This window comes from Oncorhynchus clarkii, chromosome 25 (genome assembly GCF_045791955.1).
Source record: "Oncorhynchus clarkii lewisi isolate Uvic-CL-2024 chromosome 25, UVic_Ocla_1.0, whole genome shotgun sequence".
NCBI classification, from domain to species: domain Eukaryota; kingdom Metazoa; phylum Chordata; class Actinopteri; order Salmoniformes; family Salmonidae; genus Oncorhynchus; species Oncorhynchus clarkii.
Window position 1 is genome coordinate 15,897,341 of NC_092171.1, and position 19,057 is coordinate 15,916,397.

At 44.2% G+C, this 19,057-nt stretch overlaps 1 protein-coding gene across 2 annotated transcripts in view; it reads right to left on the bottom strand.

Annotated features, from left to right (window-relative positions):
- The window catches only part of LOC139383318 (RUNX family transcription factor 3), an 84,818-nt gene that overhangs the window by 14,036 nt on the left and 51,725 nt on the right, over positions 1 to 19,057 (bottom strand). The window contains exons 5-6 of one of the 2 annotated variants that reach the window (XM_071127804.1): positions 18,713 to 18,817; positions 3,284 to 3,448 (exon numbers count right to left, since the gene is read on the bottom strand). In XM_071127804.1, the coding sequence (XP_070983905.1) occupies positions 3,284 to 3,448; positions 18,713 to 18,817 (270 nt within the window). Of the gene's footprint in view, positions 1 to 3,283; positions 3,449 to 18,697; positions 18,818 to 19,057 lie in introns of both variants that reach the window. The other variant, XM_071127803.1, reaches the window with a different exon arrangement.

Below are 19,057 nucleotides of genomic sequence, written 5' to 3' on the forward strand. Positions count from 1 at the left end.
CAGGTCTTTGAGATCTGACAGGCCTATGAAGAGGTAATTCCTGCCCTAATCCTCCTGCAGCTATGCAGACAAGTACAGAGCCTTTCTTCACATGCCATCCCAGCATTGTCTGTACACCTCTCCTGCTAGACAGTTTGGAGATATTAAGAAATCCCTTATGGATAAGTCCCTCTGGATAAGCTTACCTGCCATGGCCCTTCCATTGGCAGACAACACGCAGTAAAGTACAGAACCCAAACTTAATATCATGAAATATATATTGTATCTCTGTCTAAATGCCAACTAATCCTGGTCCTACTGGTCCACAGCACTGGCAGATGATTTCCCTTGGCCATGTTCAGTACATTACATGGCACTTATAGAGGAACAACAACATCAGTTAAACTAAGTCCAAGCTGGTGCTGATAACCACAGTTGTGTAAGCTGAGCTGTACGATAGGTAGGTCCACAGTGGTGAGTCAGGAGCACAAGGCTAAACCCCATGAGAGATACACTTCCACCCACAGATAGCAAAACACTCCTAAACACACTGATAGAGACTCATTAACTGGGAAGTAGCCTTACTCTGTCTGTCAGCCTTAACCCCCTGCATGAGAACTAGGGAGTGGGTGGGAGAGGACAGCGTGTATGTGTGTGTGCCTCGTGTGTGTTTGTGTCTGTGTGTCTGTTCGTGTTTTGTCTGCACACATCCAGACATGCCATCACGTTAAGACGCTCTGACACACAGTACCAGTCAAAAGTTTGTACACACCTACTCATTCCAGGGGTTCATTATTTTTACTATTTTCTACATTGTAGAATAATGGTGAAGACATCAAAACTATTAAATAACACATATGGAATCATGTAGTAACCAAAAAAGTGATAAACAAATCAAAATATATTTTATATTTGAGATTCTTCAAAGTAGCCACCCTTTGCCTTGATGACAGCTTTGCACATTCTTGGCATTCTCTCAACCAGCTTCATGAGGTAGTCACCTGGAATCCATTTCAATTAACAGGTGTGCCTTGTTTAAAGTTAATTTGAGGAATTATTTCCTCAATGTGTTTGGGCCAATCAGTTGTGTTGTGACAATGTAGGGGTGGTATACAGAAGATAGCCCTATTTATGGCAAAGAGAAATGACAGTCCATCATTACTTTAAGACATGAAGATCATTCAATATGGAACATTTCAAGAACGTTGAAAGTTTCCTCAAGTGCAGTCGCAAAAACCATTAAGCGCTATCATGAAACTGTCTCATGAGGACCACTACAGGAAAGGAAGACCCAGAGTTACCTCTGCTGCAGAGGATAATAAATTCATTAGAGTTAACTGCACCTCAGATTGCAGCCCAAATAAATGCTTCAGAGTTCAAGTATCAGACACATCTCAACATCAACTGTTCAGAGGAGACTGTGTGAATCAGGCCTTAATGGTCAAATTGCCACAAAGAAACCACTACTAAAGGACACCAATAAGAAGATACTTTCTTGGGCCAAGAATCACAAGCAATGGAGATTAGGCTGGTGGAAATCTGTCCTTTGGTCTGATGAGTCAAAATGTGAGATTTTTGGTTCCAACCGCCATGTCTTGGTGAGACGCAAAGTAGGTGAACGGATGATCTCCGCATGTGTGGTTTCCACCATGAAGCATGGAGGAGGAGGTGTGATAGTGTGGGGTTGCTTTGCTGGTGACCCTGTCAGTGATTTATTTAGAATTCAAGGCACACTTAACCAGCATGGCTACCACAGCATTCTGCAGCGATATGCCATCCCATCTGGTTTGCGCTTAGTGGGACTATCATTTGTTTTTCAACAGGACAATGACCCAAAACACACCTCCTGGCTATGTAAGGGCTATTTGACCAAGGAGAGTGATGGGGTGCTGCATCAGATGACCTGGCCTCCACAATCACCCGACCTCAACCCGATTGAGATGGTTTGGGATGAGTTGGACCATAGAGTGAAGGAAAAACAGCCAACAAGTGCTCAGTATATGTGGGAACTCGTTCAAGACTGTTGGAAAAGCATTCCAGGTGAAGCTGGTTTAAAGCATGCCAAGAGTGTGCAAAGCCATCAAGGCAAATGGAAAATAATCTAAAAGAAGAAGAATCTAAAATATCAAATATATTTGAATTTGTTTAACATTTTTTGGTTACTACCTGATTCCATATGTGTTAATTCAAAGTTTTGATGTCTTCACTATTATTCTACAATGTAGAAAATAGTACAAATAAAGAAACCCTTAAATGAGCAGGTGTGTCCAAACCTTTGACTGGTACTGTATGTCTGAGAGCGAACTTCCACCCACGTACCCCCTCTCCCCTAAGACACACACACCTCCTTCCCCCTGTCTCCATTGCAGATCTGCCCTGTTGTGCCAGTCAGTCTGAGACTGACGTGATTGCGGAGGAAGCGGGCGGCTGTGAGATTCCTGAGGCTGTAGAGTGGTGTGGTGAACCAGCTCCAGCCCCAGTGCCTTGGCCAGGCAGTTTGGCAGTGATCAGGTTGCCACCTGGCCCCAGACTGGACCCTGTGACCGATGCAGGGCATCCGGGGACAGAGCTGGCATGAGTGAGCGGCCCCTGCCAGTAAATGTACTGGACCCTCCCCCGGGTCTGGGCTCTCATATCAGTAGGGAGGGTTGTACTCAACCTGGGGCTTCAGCCTGCCACATACAGGCTAACTCAGCCCCTAAAGTGAGAACAACACCGTCAGTTCATTATGTGTCACAGTCAGACCATGCAGGCTAACTCAGCTCATAACACCACAGCCATGAGCTGTTCACTCCCTTACCGTCAGGGCAGATGATATTGGAGCATGAGGTCTGATACAGGCTCAGAGACAGTTTCAGAGACAGAACTGGACTGACCAACTGGACCACCTGGACTGACCCCTGACTCTCTACACCTTAGCAAGCATTCACACACACACACAAACTCCTGTATCATACTTATTCCAAAAGGTTTATTCTATTCTACTGAGCCATTTACTTTATGTTCCTATTCTTATCTTTTATTATTTCTTAATGTTGTTTCATTGTCCAGAAGGAAGCTGCAAGTAACCATTTACTTGTAGTGTATACCATGTGTATCCTGTACATACGACTTATAAAACTTGAAACTGATAGCAAAGTCAGCTCTCACTGTCGGCAGGGAGAAGCATTTGTACCGCTAACCCCTATATACAGTGCTGTAGCAGAAGGTGGAGTGTTTTGTGATGAGTGAGCAACACTGACTTGGGACAGACTGTGTGAGTGAGTCAGTGTGATAGTTCTTCCTGTCTGGTCAGCGGCCCTACCTTGTATCTGGGACTGGGTAGAGGGCCCCAGGTGGCTCTGGTGCATGGGCCGGGGCTGGGGGTTACCAGGCCCCATCCTCAGGCTGGCCCGCTGGTAGCGCTCAATCTCTGTCAGCCTATCAGAGAACTGCATCTTCTGGGGGTCCTCCATCTTCACCCTGTGTCCTGAAAGAGAGCGAGAGAGGGAGAGAAAAAGAGAGTGAGAGGAGAGCCAAGTTACCACCTACACAGCCGGGAAATCATGGCTCTTTATTCGTTTTTCCCAGCGGTACCAAATGGTCAAAAATAGTAAAAGCAATAACACATCCAAATGTTAGGTCTGCAGTAATATTTGAGTTTTATTTCCTAACCCTGTCCATGGGCACCAGCAGTTTACAGCTTATTAGGTTTTGTGAGGGTTTGTTTAAGTGGAATGGTTATATTGGCAATGGCATCCCATTCTATTCTAAGACATAATTAGTGTGAAAACAAATAGTACAGTGACAGAATTATACACATGAATAAAGGCCACTGTCCTCCACCAACTAATCTGATTCAGTCAGATTATACGAAAGCTTTCTTAGAAATATAGCAGTACTCATAGAATGTTGACAGGCACTGGACTTGTGGTTGAGCTAAACTTGCAATTGCCTTTGCGTTAAAATCAGATAAACATTCATATAGGAATAGCACTAATACTCCGGTGTATATCAATAGTACTAGCACAATAATATAATTATAGTATGATAATAATAGTATGAAATTGTTTAACTTTACGGCATAAGAAAATTCTGCACTCAGAAGTACAACCCCAGACTGGGTCTGCTTGTCGAAATGATGACTATACGTCATACAGCGACTCAGGTCCGACCAAGCAGTTACTCAGTGAGGGAAACACCCAGGAATTGCTCCTAGACTATATTACTCATCAGACTGGAACACACTGTGTGGACGGTTGCGCGTATGTGCATGTGTGTGTGTGTGTGACGAGAGAGGTGGGAATGTACGAGAAAAAGCATATTTGGCAGCTCGATTACATTTGATCTGAACAAGACTTGGAAAGACAAATCACTTTGAATAGTTTTTCTTAAAAGTTATACTTGAAAGGCTAATTCCAGTGCAATCTCTCTCCAGCTTTGCTTTATCTTGGCCAGGTCGCAGTTGTAAATGAGAACTTGTTCTCAACTGGCCTACCTGGTTAAATAAAGGTGAAATAAAAAAAGACATGTATTTAACATGTGGTGTCACAATAGAAAATTAAATAGTTTACATAAATATTGCCAGTGTATATTCTACACACACCTAAATGCCATACGTGAATCCGGATGAGGGACTCCTCTAATGGAAGAAGGGCTTTATATGTAACTATCAATGCAACAGACACATGTCTGAAAGAGCATGCAAACATTGTGGTTTTCTCCCTGGCATCTCTAATGTGAAGTAATGGCTGGATTTGAATATTTTATCACTATATAAAGGGGGCCAGCAGACAGACTGATATGGATTTTGCCCATCCTCTCTCCAGACTTGACCCATGGGTAATATATCCTCCCTGCCTGCGACTTGACCCAAGGGTAATATATCCTCCCTCCCTGCGACTTGACCCAAGGGTAATATATCCTCCCACCCTGCGACTTGACCCATGGGTAATGTATCCTCCCCTTTACCACTCACTCTTCTCTTTTCATACAATATAGAATTCTCTATCTCGCCCCTGCCCCCCTTCCCACACACACAGACGTACACACACCAATGATGTGGACTGAGCTTGGCTCCCAAGTAGAATTTAACAGTATACAATGCTTCCAATGGCTAGATGCATGCACATAACAAAACATAGATAAATACCCATAACCCGCACAATCACCTCCCCCATCACACACACCAACACATTTTCTCTTGCCAGTAAAAAAAACACCCACACATGTTAACTCACATACTCACACTGGGATCAACACCCTCCCCCGTGTGTGTGTGTGTGTGTGTGTGTGTGTGTGTGTGTGTGTGTGTGTGTGTGTGTGTTTAATCCGTTACATGTAAAGGATGACAAAAAAAAAACCTGTAATCCATGCCGTTACCAGCTAAAATATTGTAATCCGATGACAGATACTTTTGAAACTTCAAGTCAGAGACCACTATGATGACACACCACATGTGTTTGATGGTTCACAGGAAAATAGCAGGAATCGGCTTTAGTAGGCTAAGCTATGTCTTCCAATGATGCGACCAATGATTATCCAACTTGAATAAAGGTAAGAGGTAAGGATGACAGTAGAGGTGTAGCCTACGGGCGATATGGATATCCACATAGCACATTGATGTGAATCACACTGCTGCTCGCTCATTTAGGTATTGGCTCCTTACGGATTGTGGTTGTTGTGGATGGCTGTTCACAAATGTGTATGTGTATTTTAACCCAGTAATGGTTGAATTGATTACGTTTAAACTGCCTATCAATCATTGTTTTTGCAACTAGTGCGGATACAAGCCTATGAAAAAAAGGTTTGATGGGGTCCCTCCATCTAAAGTCCTCTGAGGTATTGTGTTCCATACCGTCAACCACTAGTTTCATTTAAGAAGACTAGTGGGGCGTTTATTGTTAAATCTAATGTGTGCTGATAAAAAACAAAGGCCTAATGGACAAATGCTCAAACTTGCACACTTTTGATAGACTTACATATCTGCATATATTATCAAGAAATCAAAGTGTAACCAACAAAAATTTAAAACAATAGGTCTATAGCAAATGCAGTATATGGCATTCATTTTTCACATTCAAATAGCACTTTTAGGTAGTGCTCAAAGCAAGCCATTCCATTAGAGCAGCATTTATTTTTCAACCCCGGGGCAATGAATCCAATCAGTCCTCCATGACAACAAAAATCATAAACAACAGAGTAGGGCTTTCTAATAAGTCCTTAGTTTTGGTCTTATGCTCATGTAAAACAATTTGTCTAATCTATATTTCGATATTTCCAAGTCCTATTTTGGAAGATTGGAACATTCATTGGAATGACTGGAAATCTGACAGACTTTGTAATTGAATGTAAATATACAATTGCATTATTATATGTAGTAGAAAGCGATGGGTTAGAAGAAGCCTGCATAACCAACCCATAAAGTAAAATGCAACACCCATTTATGACCAGCTAGGTAAACTCTAACATTGATTTATCCTGCAATAGATGTCTTTCAATTGGTAATATAAAATGTTTGTCTTCTAATGCCTCTTTAGGGGAAAGTCATCTAAAAGTAACGGAATGTAACCAGATTACGTTACTGAGTTTGGGTAATCCAAAAGTTACATTACTGATTACAATTTTGGACAGGTAACTGTAACGGATTAAATTTAAAAAGTAACCAACCCAACTGTGTGTCTGTGTGTGTGTGTGTGTGCATATGGATGAGAAATGTGTCTGAATGCAGAGACCAGGGCTGTTGGACATCTCCAGCTGTTTGTGTTCCCTGTGTTGGAAGTCAGACTTGTAGTAGGATGCAGTAAAAGTGAGTGACCCCACCTATACACCCACCATCTCACTATGACACAGGGACACAGTCTACTCCAGACACACCCGCTTAAGCACACTTATACTCACACACTTTTACAACTAGTATCTTGTTATTCACACATTTCTGAACCCAGTCCCCCTCCCAGTCCCCACACCATCGAGAGGGAAAGTGGGACACACACAGGCAGCTACAGAGCTTAGCTGGCTCCATCTCCCACACAGACACTGTGGCTACTGTCTGCTCCACCCCAGAGCAGGGGAGGCCAGGAGAAACGGCCCTCCAAATATAGACCAATAGTTAGTGCAGTTATTAAGAGATTTACACCACCTCAAACGGCTGAGGTCAGGGATATGATACATCCAGCTCTGTGGAAGAAGAAAAAAACAACCAGGGGGAAAATTAGAATTGGTCACTTTTTCTGTGGCCTGTGGTGGTCTGGGATGAATTGGTTGGCGCTTTGGGGATGAAAGTGATTGTACCGCACGATCACACACACACACACACACACACACACACACACACACACACACACACACACACACACAGCAGTGGATCTAGTGGCTCAGATCCAGCTGGCAGGGGGTGTGTGGCGACACACTGTACTGTACTTCCAGTAGAGGGTTTGGCCAGCCATGAGAGAGAACTATAGGAGCAGAGCTGAGGCTTCATTAGGACCATGCCTGGTGCTCATTACCCCAAACCCCACAGTTACTGTTAACACCACTAATCAACTCACATGGTCGACTCTAGCTCTCCTCTCTTCCCCCTCTTCATTCCCGACTTCCTCTCTGTCTGTCCCCTCTTTCTCCTTTTCTCTCTCTCGCCCTCCCTCCTCTCATTTACTTTTTTTTTTATAGATGAGAAAACTTCAGCAGTTTCCCATCTGGAAGCTAACACAGTTTATACAGTATACACAACCTTCCTCCTGTTTTCTTCTGTTAGATATCATCACCACTCTAAGCCTCAGAGAGAGGAAATGGATTGGTGCGATGGAGGGAGAATGGATGATTGGCTTTTCTAGTCCCTGTCTTGGCCTTGGTTAAGAGACCGACAGAGCCCATAGCCTGCTTGCTGTTCAACGCAGTGTTTAAACCTCTTTTCGGGTCTGACCCCAGCTTTTCCTTGAGTGTGTCTGGTAGATTGCCAGAGGTTGACTCCCACTTTGCAGGGTCTTGACCATGGGTTTCTGTGTAACACAGACCCATTTCGGAGGGGATTGTGTGGTGGATGAATATTTTATGTGTCAGGGTGCACTTAGGAGAGAATGCACCGTTTTTTCTCTATGATATCATAACCACAAGATAGAGCTGGGAGATGGAGGCCAACGGGGAGGCAGGGATGATGTGGTTCAAATACCAGCCCTCAATACATGGAAGAGGTAAAATGGATGCCAGAAGCTGTAGATTTACTAGCTTCCTCTCTAGATGGCTGTTGCATCATCTTGCAGCATTATGAGGACTGTGACAAACACATAAAAAGGTTGATACAAAATGTCTGGTATTAATGATGTACTGAAAATCCATTTCACTGAAAATCTCTTTAGAAATAATGGCTGTGCCCTTCCCACCCAGCGTTTGTGTTTTCTTGTTTTGTTGCCCAATACAATACCATTTTATCAGCAGATTAACTAAAGACATAGAGCCTTGATGTCCCCAATGTTTTTTTGTGCTCTTCAGAACATGTAGATAGGTTCAAGTATAACAGATAAGATACATCAGTGTGGGAAACTGACCCTGTGACTGGTCCCTCTGAATTGAAACACTGATGAGCAAAATGATCAACCCTGATCGCCTACAAATTGCATTGAGCCACAAGGAGCAGGATGATGAAGGTTAGTATTTGGGAATTCTAGAGCTGTGCCTATGGGCAACTCTTACTCAGAGCTCACAACCCCTTCGGACGAGCCAATCTCAGCAAGTCCCGCCCTAACCCTCTAAAGCCCATATCAGTGGAACACATAGACAGTGTTTGCTCAGAGAGTGTTAATGACAGCTCATAAACACGGCCGGGTCCAGCTGAATGATCACACGATACAGCTTTTTTTCCTAACATTGAAAGAAAGAAACATATGTTCCCTTCCAAAGAGAGACACATTGAACACAAGCTTTTTTTAGTAAAGGGCTGGGCGAGTTTTCAGGGGCAAAGTGAAACTCTATCTGGACTGCAAAGGGCAATACGTGCCTTGGCCCGGACCCAGGGCAATACGTGCCTTGGCCCGGACCCAGGGCTGTGCTGAATATATTTGAAGTGTAAATATTTGTATTCGTCGTATAAGTGGACTTGAAAGGCCCTTGATAACAGACTAGAATTGGTTGAGTGCCTATATCAGACTGAAAACGTCTAGCGCACCTCTATAAGGACTATGGGCATTTCCATGTAAATGGACCCAAGTTCATAGGAGCATATCAAATTGGGTGTCAAATGAAAGCTAAGAGTCTATATTTTGGGGAAATTAAGGCATAGTTACATTTAGAAAAAAACAATTGCATAGGTAAAGGCTTTGATTTCTGGATAAACAGATTTAAAAGGGGTCTTACCAAAAACCAACAAATGTTCTCATTTCTCTCCCTCATGAGGGAGGATAATAAAAGTTCACAGAAGTAACAAGTAAAGGTAGGCCTATCAATTGGTTATAGTGTTTTACTGGATATACATTTTGTTTATGAATTATTAAGTGATTAAAACACGTAAAAAACTCCAAATTGGTAACGGAATTACCAAAAATTCTGTAATGGAATTACTGCAACTGAATTGGCTACAATGGGAAATCATCACAAACCACAGTTAGGTCACCTGCTACTATCCGCCCTTCCACTGGCATACTGTTATGTTCAGCTCATAACTGTTTTATTTCTCTTTCTGTCAAACCAAGAGTGTTAAAAGTCTGAGTCTGGACAACCTCTCTATCTCTCTCTCTGGCTCTCTCTCTCTGGCTCGCTCTCTCTGGCTCGCTCTCTCTGTCTGTCTCTATCTCTCTCTTTCTTTCCTTTCTTTCCTTTCTTTCTTTCTTTCTTACTGACACCTACCCATGAGCCCCCTCTCTTTCCATTTACTATTAACAGCTTCCTCCCCCACTGGGCACCGACCGACACCGGACGTCCATGGACGTTGAAATTTGGTCAGTCCACCCTGGCCTTGATGTTAGCATCCACAGACGGACCAGAGCTCTGTCTTTATACAATATAGGTGTACATAGTAAGTTAGGTACCTTATATGTTGGCACTGTACCAATAGCTGTAGAGCAGAGTTCTGTGTTTGTCACTCTATTGTTATGACATGTTGATGTCAGCCTCTCCCTGTCTGTAGTGTGTGGATACAGCTGCTGAGATGATTCATAGAGTCACAAAAACAACACACAACTAACATGCTGCTGTTGACTGTGTTCAGTGATGTGTCTGAATATGCGTGTATTAGGGAGGAACCTTTCAAGGCAATAGGCCTTGTACTTTCTATCCTGAACTATAAACTCTCTCAAACGGTTTCTTCGTCAGTCAGAAACGTCAACCTGCCTCAGAATGACAGTTGAGAGGGTGTTGGAGTGGCGTCGGTCGGTTCGCTAGCGAACTTCCGCTTTGTGTTGGCGCTCGAAGACGTTTCAACATCTGTTGAGCGAAGCATTGCGCACCTGTCTTCCTTTTCCTCCTCTCTTGACTATTTTGCCTCCTGCCTTTCCCTACCCCCTTTGACTTCCCCTTTCACTCTACTACTGGTGCCATCGAGACGCCTGAGGCTTTAGCGATCACACTGCCCCTACAATTCAAATCAATGACAGAGTTGGGTTTTAGAGGCTGTCCAATCATAGATCAGTTTAAGGCTGACCCAGAAGGATGTGAGGTGTATTTCTTAGTAGTGTTTGTGGCTGTCTAGTCTGGCTAAATGAGTTTTACAGACACACACAGAGACACGTAAACACACACACACACACACACACAATGAACTCTTTTAATGTCTCTTGTTATATATATTGACGTCCGGTGTCCACGTCATGAACTGAATGGATGCATTATTTCAGACTGTAAACTAGCACCATGAGACGGAGGGCCTTTAGCAAGTAGTAAATTCCACCATGGGATTCCATGATACTTACGTGGCTGTGACTAGTCGACTGTCACTCTGCCCATGTTGCACACTGAGGTCTGTGTACTGGTGGGATTTCCACAGCCTACACCAATCTATCAGGGGAAGCTTAGCTAAGCCTGGCTCTCTTCCCAGCCTGTTACTGCTGTCTGTCTGTCTATCTCTGAGCAGATGCTAGCTATGCTTCCCCTGGGGACCATCCTCAGCCTGAAATCCTCCCGTCTACAGCAGGGCTGAGAGAGAATGTGAGACCGTGATCCAGTCTTCCCGTCTTGATGAAGGGATAAGGCTGTGTGTGTGTTGGTAGTGTAGTTAGAAGTGTGTGTGTGTGTGTGTGATTAGTGAGGAATAGGGGCTATGCCACACAGGGACAGCCCTACAGTGGTGCAGGTCAGGGCAGGCAGTGTGAGTGGAGGGGTGTAGGCTAGGCCCCATACAGCCGGATCCACTAACAATAAAGAGAGGCCTGTAGCACTGAGCAATCAGCCCTCTTTTGTCCTACTACACTACTGTACGTGTGTGTCTCTCCTCTGGGGAGGGGTGATGTGTGTCAGTAGGGAGGAGGCAGTAAAGGTGGGTGAGGAGGGGGGTTGTTTTTCAGCACTTCTGCTGCAGAACAGAGAGGGCCCTTTTTTGCCCCGGTGACAGATCCTATTAAAGAAATAAGCTGCACCGAGAGTGTTGTTTTAGCTCTGGAGGTGCGAGGCTGTAGGGGTTGCAGGGATGTGTGTGCAGGGGTAGCCAGGGCTTGCTAAGCAATGAGGTGTTGGTAGGAGGGAGGGGAGGTGTCCTCGCAGATCTGTGTGAAAGGAAAGCAACCATCGTCGCCACATGCGTCAACGCAATGCTAGCAGATGTGTCAAACGGTTTCTTATTCACACCTCGGTGCGCATGAACTTGAACACACACAAGACCCGTCTGCACACACACAAGACCCGTCTGCACACACACAAGGCATGTCTGCACACACACAAGGCCCGTCTGCACACATGCGCTCATGGGTCGCACACACACTGCTCAGTGACAAATGACAGGAAGGTAGACTCCAGATGTGTCAAATGGGAGGTGTGAATTTTCTTGTGTATTTGCGTGTGTGTAAGTGCATGTGAATGTTTACAAGCACGAGTTTGTTTTATTGTTGCAATATCATGTTGTTCTACACTTTAATCTTGACTCCGATCAAGGTCAGCAGAGTGCCACAGGAAAAAGCCCTGTCCACATTCTCATAGGGGGAAATTCCAAGCCAAGTTAAGTGTACGTAAATGGAACGTAATTCCTTTTTTTTTGCCCTTTTCTCTCTACACATATTCTGACCTCGAACTTAAGCATGAGAATAGCATGCTATTCACCCGCTATTCGTTTGGGTTGAAGATCTAAGAATTGAAGGTTTGGCAGAGGTGTGTCTACAGATATGCCGTATTCTGACCTTGACTTAATGCCCTCATAATTCCACCCCCTTTACATGAGAGGACACCACGAATAAGGACGAGCGACCTGTAGGTTGTCCACAAAAACGTTTACTTAAAAAAAAATGTACGATAGAAATAACACCAATCTCCATGCACTGTAATTTATACATTGATAAGAACTACTGTATTGATAAGACCTGGGTATATGAGTAATCCATTTGGATAAGGGGATTGGAAATATAAATTAATGATTTTTGATCTATTTTATCCTATGATCACTGAAAAGTGAATTTCGGCCTCTTTTCCACAGTAAAGTATAAATAGCTGTATTTATTCAGAATTTGAATTGTAGGCCTATAGCTTCATAATTTTGGGGGGGGGATGACATTTGGAGACCCAAGCCCAGGCTGTAGCCTATGGGAACATGTTCACACTGACAGTAGCGTTGAACCTACAGAGTTGATTTATGCACTGTAGAATGTTTTTCATTATATGCCCAGACCTTTCCTCTTTTTTGAATGACCATTTCTATCATATTAAATATGAAACACTATCGGCAGCCACCGTCAGTAATACACACATACAGTGCAATGACTGTTAGTTTTCTTCTATTTGTAGCCTACTTTTTGCATCATTCCATTCCATTGACCTTTCTTTCCTCCGTCACGTCCGTGTGCCTTATGGCGTATTACATGATTGTCAATAATTAAGGGCATGTAGCCTATTTGAATAATTATGGAACGCAGACCATACCTAGCAGTTTAAACCTGGAGTCTCACAGTTCTGTGGTTAATGAGGATTAGGGTAGACTGTTGTTCAACCCCTGTTGTACACTTTTCTATTCTTCCAATATTTCATGGATTGAACAATTGAATATGGCAAATTTCAGGATGAATCAAACCCCTGTATTTTTTATTCAACAATGTATTTTGTTCATAAAGGCTCTCCAACCCTGTTTATGTAGGATTCATAAATATTTTCCTAACCCTAAATAATGTACAAGATCAGAGTATTTTTTTAAATCTACCGATTGCCGCTGAAAGGAGATGAATATGCGTGTACTTAGATGGCTTTCTGTCATTGATCCCTATTCTGAACCTGTCTGTCGAGAAAATTATATTTAAAGGTACACCGTATTTAAAGGGGATGGCTTTAGATAAATGTCCTTACTGAAAACACTATTGAATGAAAACTCCACAAGAAAATATTTTGGCCAGCAACTTGGAGGGTTTTCAGCAGTTGAATTACATTTATTCAGTGTGCGTAAGGGAACCACGCCTGCAAAGCCCATTACGCACCTGTATATGTTAAGTCTGAATACCAACTACTGAGAAGAGTTTAAATCAAAATGCGTAAAAAAGGAATAGATTTCCTAAGTCTGAATTGGGCCCATAGTCCAGACCAGACATGAATATGCTATAACAGGCTGGCCAGTAGTATTTGCTGCCTTTGTTAAAGTGATGTTTGAGCCAGAGGCTGAAGAGCCAAGGCTTCTCTCCCCCATGTTTACCCAAGGGATTACTGACTCCTCCAGCTCTGGAACCAACATCTCCAAACACCTATTATTTGCTGACTGTTCCTTACCATTAAGTCCCAGAAAAATAAATATGTCAACCGCAGTCATCCACAGCGTTTTCCAGTAAGCCACAGGTACTCCTTCACACTATTCACCCCCTCCCCTCTCCATAGAAAAACTGTTTGTCATAATGCAGTAAGAGAGAAAACGTTCCAAATCATGGGCTATTTATTTGTCTAAATCGAGATCTGAACTTTTATTAAATTAGGTCTAAAAGGTCGTAATGACTCCCTCCTGTATGGGTGAGTGTAAATAAGGAAGAAGCAGTAAACAGAGTGGGCTTATACTTCCCTCCATTGGTAGGTAAACAGGAAAGACATTTGGGGATGAAAGGGGGCTGAGTTTGGGTATGCAATTTGCCGTACTTCTCTCTGTTTCTGAGAAAAAGCATCTAGGTCGCCTCACTTGCACCATCAGGCAGAATTAAAAGTACGGGCAGAGGCCTCTGTAAATAATTCTGTAATTCTTTGCGTGTCCACTTGCTGCGTATGACGTCAGCGAATACAAAGTGAAAAGGTTGTTGGAGGAAACCCCCCCGGGGCATGTGTGTGCACATAGCGAGGTGTGTGTGTCCACCCAGGCAGGAGCAGACTTGAGCCTATATAACTAACCTGAGGAGTAGAAAGGGGGCATAACAAAGCAGCAGACAATGCTATGCTCGTCCTTTTCTCCTCCTTGATAGAAACGTCTGCAGTCATGTCACAACGACTTTCAGAAAAGCAAACAGAGAGACACAGATGGGGAGAACTGAGGAAAAAGAGCCTGTGATGGGCTCTTTCTCTTCGTCTGGACCAGGCTGAGGTATTTAGGCTCATTTGCAGTGCTTTCACAAGGGAGCTTTAGTGGGATTATCTACAGTGGTGTGTTGTGTCTGTTTCTGTCTGCCTGTTTTTCTTTCTTAGTGTGTGTTTGTGTGTATGGAGGGTTTGGGGGTAGCTGAGAGGTTTGGGGTAGCTGAGGCCGAGTGTTTCCCTTTAGGAGGTTGTACTCGATGCTGATGGATGGGTGTATAGGTCGCATCAGCCAGGGTCAAAGAAGCATCAACTCCACCCTCTCAGCCGTACCTCTCCACTAATGAAGGAACTTAATCATGCCATGGCTCTACAGGCCTCACCTCGGGCCTCTAACTGGATGGCCGAGGACACTAGCAGATGGAAGTATTATAGCAGAGTCACTGTATACATGGCATATGCCAGCTCCCTCTTGCCCCACTCCTGTACCTAGTCAGAGTGAATGATGTGAATGTTTGTTCCAGAACATAGGTTTCTTCTGAAACCAATCGAACAGATTCAATTTACAGACTGCATTCCAGCGGATTTATCAGTCAGTCAGTCAATATTTGCTCTGTTTCTAATCGCAGAGGCCAAGTGTGATGGAGAGACTGATTCCAGAGAGAGTGCTCGCCATTGCCTCACGTCATTCCAAACAACACTCTCTCCATACCTCCGGCTTGACTGGCCTTAGAAATGTGTGTCCTGTATGTCTTTAACAGCCCCTGTCCAATTCCACATCAGATGACATCACGGGTCTCTTAAAGGAGGTGTTTTTCTTCTTTGACATAAGTGCTGCTGCTATGTCACCATGTCTGCAGGTTGTGCATCTGGGAGTTTTAGTGAGGATGGCTGGGCTGGCTATGTGGTTAGGCAGGAAAGCACCCAACGTCAGACAGACGTGACACTTTTTTCTCTCCTGGCACTGGTACACCTGTAGGCTTTTTCAAAAACACCCATCTCCATTTCAACATCAAAGTGGCCTTTGAGATAGCAATTGGCACCGAGGGCGAACCTTTCATGTGATTTGTGGAGCATAGGCGTGGCCGAGCTGCTGACTTAGGGTATGGACACACCTGGCAGGTGCACACACACACACACACACACAGCTGTGTGCACATAAACACATTAACACTCACCTCTCTTTGTTTACTATGAAGAGAGACTGCACTGTCAAGAAAAATAGCAACGCAAATGTCATTGTCTATTTGCATTCTTTGTACAGTCTGCGTGCCAAATGCAAATAGAATCTACCTGCCCACCCTCCCCATACCCCCCTCAATCTTCTGAAGCTGTGTGAACACACCCAACAGAATAAATATTGGCAACAAAACACAGCAATGATCAAGTGAATTCTGTAGAAGTACAATACTGTGTGTGGGAAAGAGTGTGGTAGTATCATAGAAACAGGATAGACAGCAGTAAAGGGCCTGCCATGACTGAATGCATGCATGTGCATACACATGTCTCTGTTTGCATGTATGCAAGCTGATGAACTGTACACACAGTGTAGTGCACCATGGCTGCCTCTGTTGCCTCTCACCTAGGGTTGAGCTATGAAACAAATGGTCCTCTTCCTCTGTTTTTCTCATAGTCATGTATGTTCTCGGCCCAGCCCTGTGTCCTTCGTCTCTGGTGAGTTCCTCTTTCTCAGGAACTGATTAACTCTGGGTGAGATACATAAAGTACTAACAGCCCTTCCCCTCGGAGGATATGTGACGGGTGATGTCATCACTCAGAGAGAGAAGACGGAGGCTAAATACGGTTAGGGGATTAATTCAGCTGAACTCGGTAGGGAGGAGAGGGGAGAGAGAGAGGAAAGGGGGAGGGAAAGGTGGGGGGGCAACTGCATGCGAGCAGCGACAGGGAGGGTCTCAACACTTCAGTCATATCTTGCTTCCTATCGCACGTCTTCCTTCTCTCTCTCTGATCGTCAGCAGAACATTGACGTACACAAAGCTGCTTCTCAGAAAGCACAGGGTGGCTCTAATCAAAGAGACTGTGCTGTAGGGTTCACTTTGTAAAATGTTGCTCATAGGCCTACTGTACAGCAAGTGGAGTGTTTTGGGACGAAGTGACACAAAAGCAACATAGTGTATTTGAGGGGAAGAGGAGAAGGGAGGAAAAAGTCTAATACTTTCAACATTAGTTGGAAAAAATAATGTGTGTCTGCAAAGCATTTGTGTGTGTATTTGTGTGTGTTTCTGTGTATGGGTTTTTGGATCATGCTGTGTGAGGTGAGCATTGTGTGTTTGGCAGATCATTGCCGCAGGGGAGCTTCCTTCCTGTCCGTCAGGTTTCCTAGCTGGATTTGTAAACGTTAATAAAACGCCTCCCTCCCCCTGTACCAGCCTCTTTGCTGGCAGCCATGGAAATGCAGGCCCTACACAAACACACAGTAAAGCCCTGAGCAGCCTGACCCGCTCTACTCTGCCAGCCAGCCAACCGACAGGTGAACGTATGCAGGCCAACCAGGGAACAGGCTCTCATTCATCTCACAATGGGATAGAGGGATGGTCATCTGCTTTGATGTTATACTTAAACTTATATGCAGACAGCTGGTTAACTGAGGATATCATAAAGTCTGTGTTGTGTGTTTTTAATTTTTGATGTATTTTTTTACACTGAAATATTTAGGAAGGAATAATGTAAGGATTGTCGTTATAAAGTACAAACGGGGTGGTGCCATTCTCTATTTGAGTCCACTCTTTTAAACCTTTTTAACACAAAATTCCCCTTCCCTAAATTAAACCATGTCGCTGTATAGCAGGATGGGGCCTGGCCACCAGGGTGTATAGTGAATAAAAGGCCACTCTGATGCCTTGAGTGCAGACATGACATGTAGACAGAGAGGAGACTGCTTTACTGTATGTGCATGCTTGTTTCTAACTACAGGAAGCCAACACACGACCTGTTTTTCTTCAGCAGTGCATGCACGCAGACACAAACAAAATGCAGTATATATAATTTACAACATACAGACATAGCCAGCAACTCTATCACATTTCACACAAACACAAAGGATATTATTATCTATTCCTCCCCCTTCCCTTTCTCCACACTGTTCTCCTCCATTTTCAACGCCTCCTCAAATAGCCTCCAGCCTGGCAGGCGATGCGCCACCCCTCGCCCTTCACCCCCTCGCCCCTTGCTAGGATCCCCATGTCCCCTCCATGTGGCATACAGAACCGCCTGGCTCCCTGCATTGGCCAGTTGGTCGGTTTTGACTGGGCTGAATCCACCCTATCCCAAATCAGCGTAGCAATTCACCCATCCGGGGCAGCCACTAAAAACCTGTACAGTAGAACCATAATAAACATGATTTCTTAACAGGAAGGATCATTAAACCCTATACCCATCTGATCTGACTGGTGTCAGCCATGCATGGTCACACACACACACACCAGCAGCCTTTAGAGGTTGACTCATCCTTGTAACACAATCCTCCAGTCTTTCACATGATCACACATTAAACCATTTTGATATGCATCACTACCCAAATGATGGCTCTAACGGCTTTAGCATATTGGGCTAAATCAGTTAGCATAAACCATCTCTTTAAGAGTATTAAGTCAAGGAGCCACTTATGTGGTCACCCAGGTATGACCATTTGACCAGAGGCAGCAGGGTGAGGCCATAAGCGTTTGGTATTAGCTGCTTGGAGACACACAGCTCCTCTTAGCGGTCTCTGATTATGCATTAATACACTTTACCGTTTCCTCTGACAGTGCCACTCCCCACACCCTTATACCACACAGACACGAACACTGCTGCACCATCCAATACACAGCATTGTCTCCCATTAACTGCAATTGCTGGTCAACTGTTGTTGATCCTCCCACACACTGACCGTACACACACACACACACACACACACTCATGGACACGCACTCACACAGCTACATTTTCTTGTATCATCTGCATATGACTCATGTATCTCTTTTAGTCTCCAATGATGGCACCCTGTTCTCTCATCCCCTACACCAAGAATAGCCTCTCTCTTTCTCTCGCTCTCTCTCTGTGAATCCCTCTACACACAGCTCCTGATATAGCAGCACATTAGACTTCTGACAAGACAAATATTCTCATGTACCCTGTAAGTACTCACGTCTGGGTTCCCTGGGCCCATCCACAGTCACTTTAATGGCACGGTGGTAGGTGGCCACCTGAGGAGGACCGGTGAAGACTGTGATGGTTAGAGTGAAGCTCTTTCCTGGGTTAGACAGAATAGAGAGGGCCTTGGTAAGTGAAATGCATCAGTAAGACATAGATTCAGGAGGAACATCATGTGTGAAGGTTTATAGACTTGGGTAATTAATTGTGGAAATAAACAGATTTTTGTGGAACAAGCACTTTGGTAATGACCACCACAGTCAACTTGCTGAATAAAAAGTGCCTTCTGATATGCCTCCCTTTTAAGTTTGTGAATTAAAGGGACCACCTCTTTGATGAG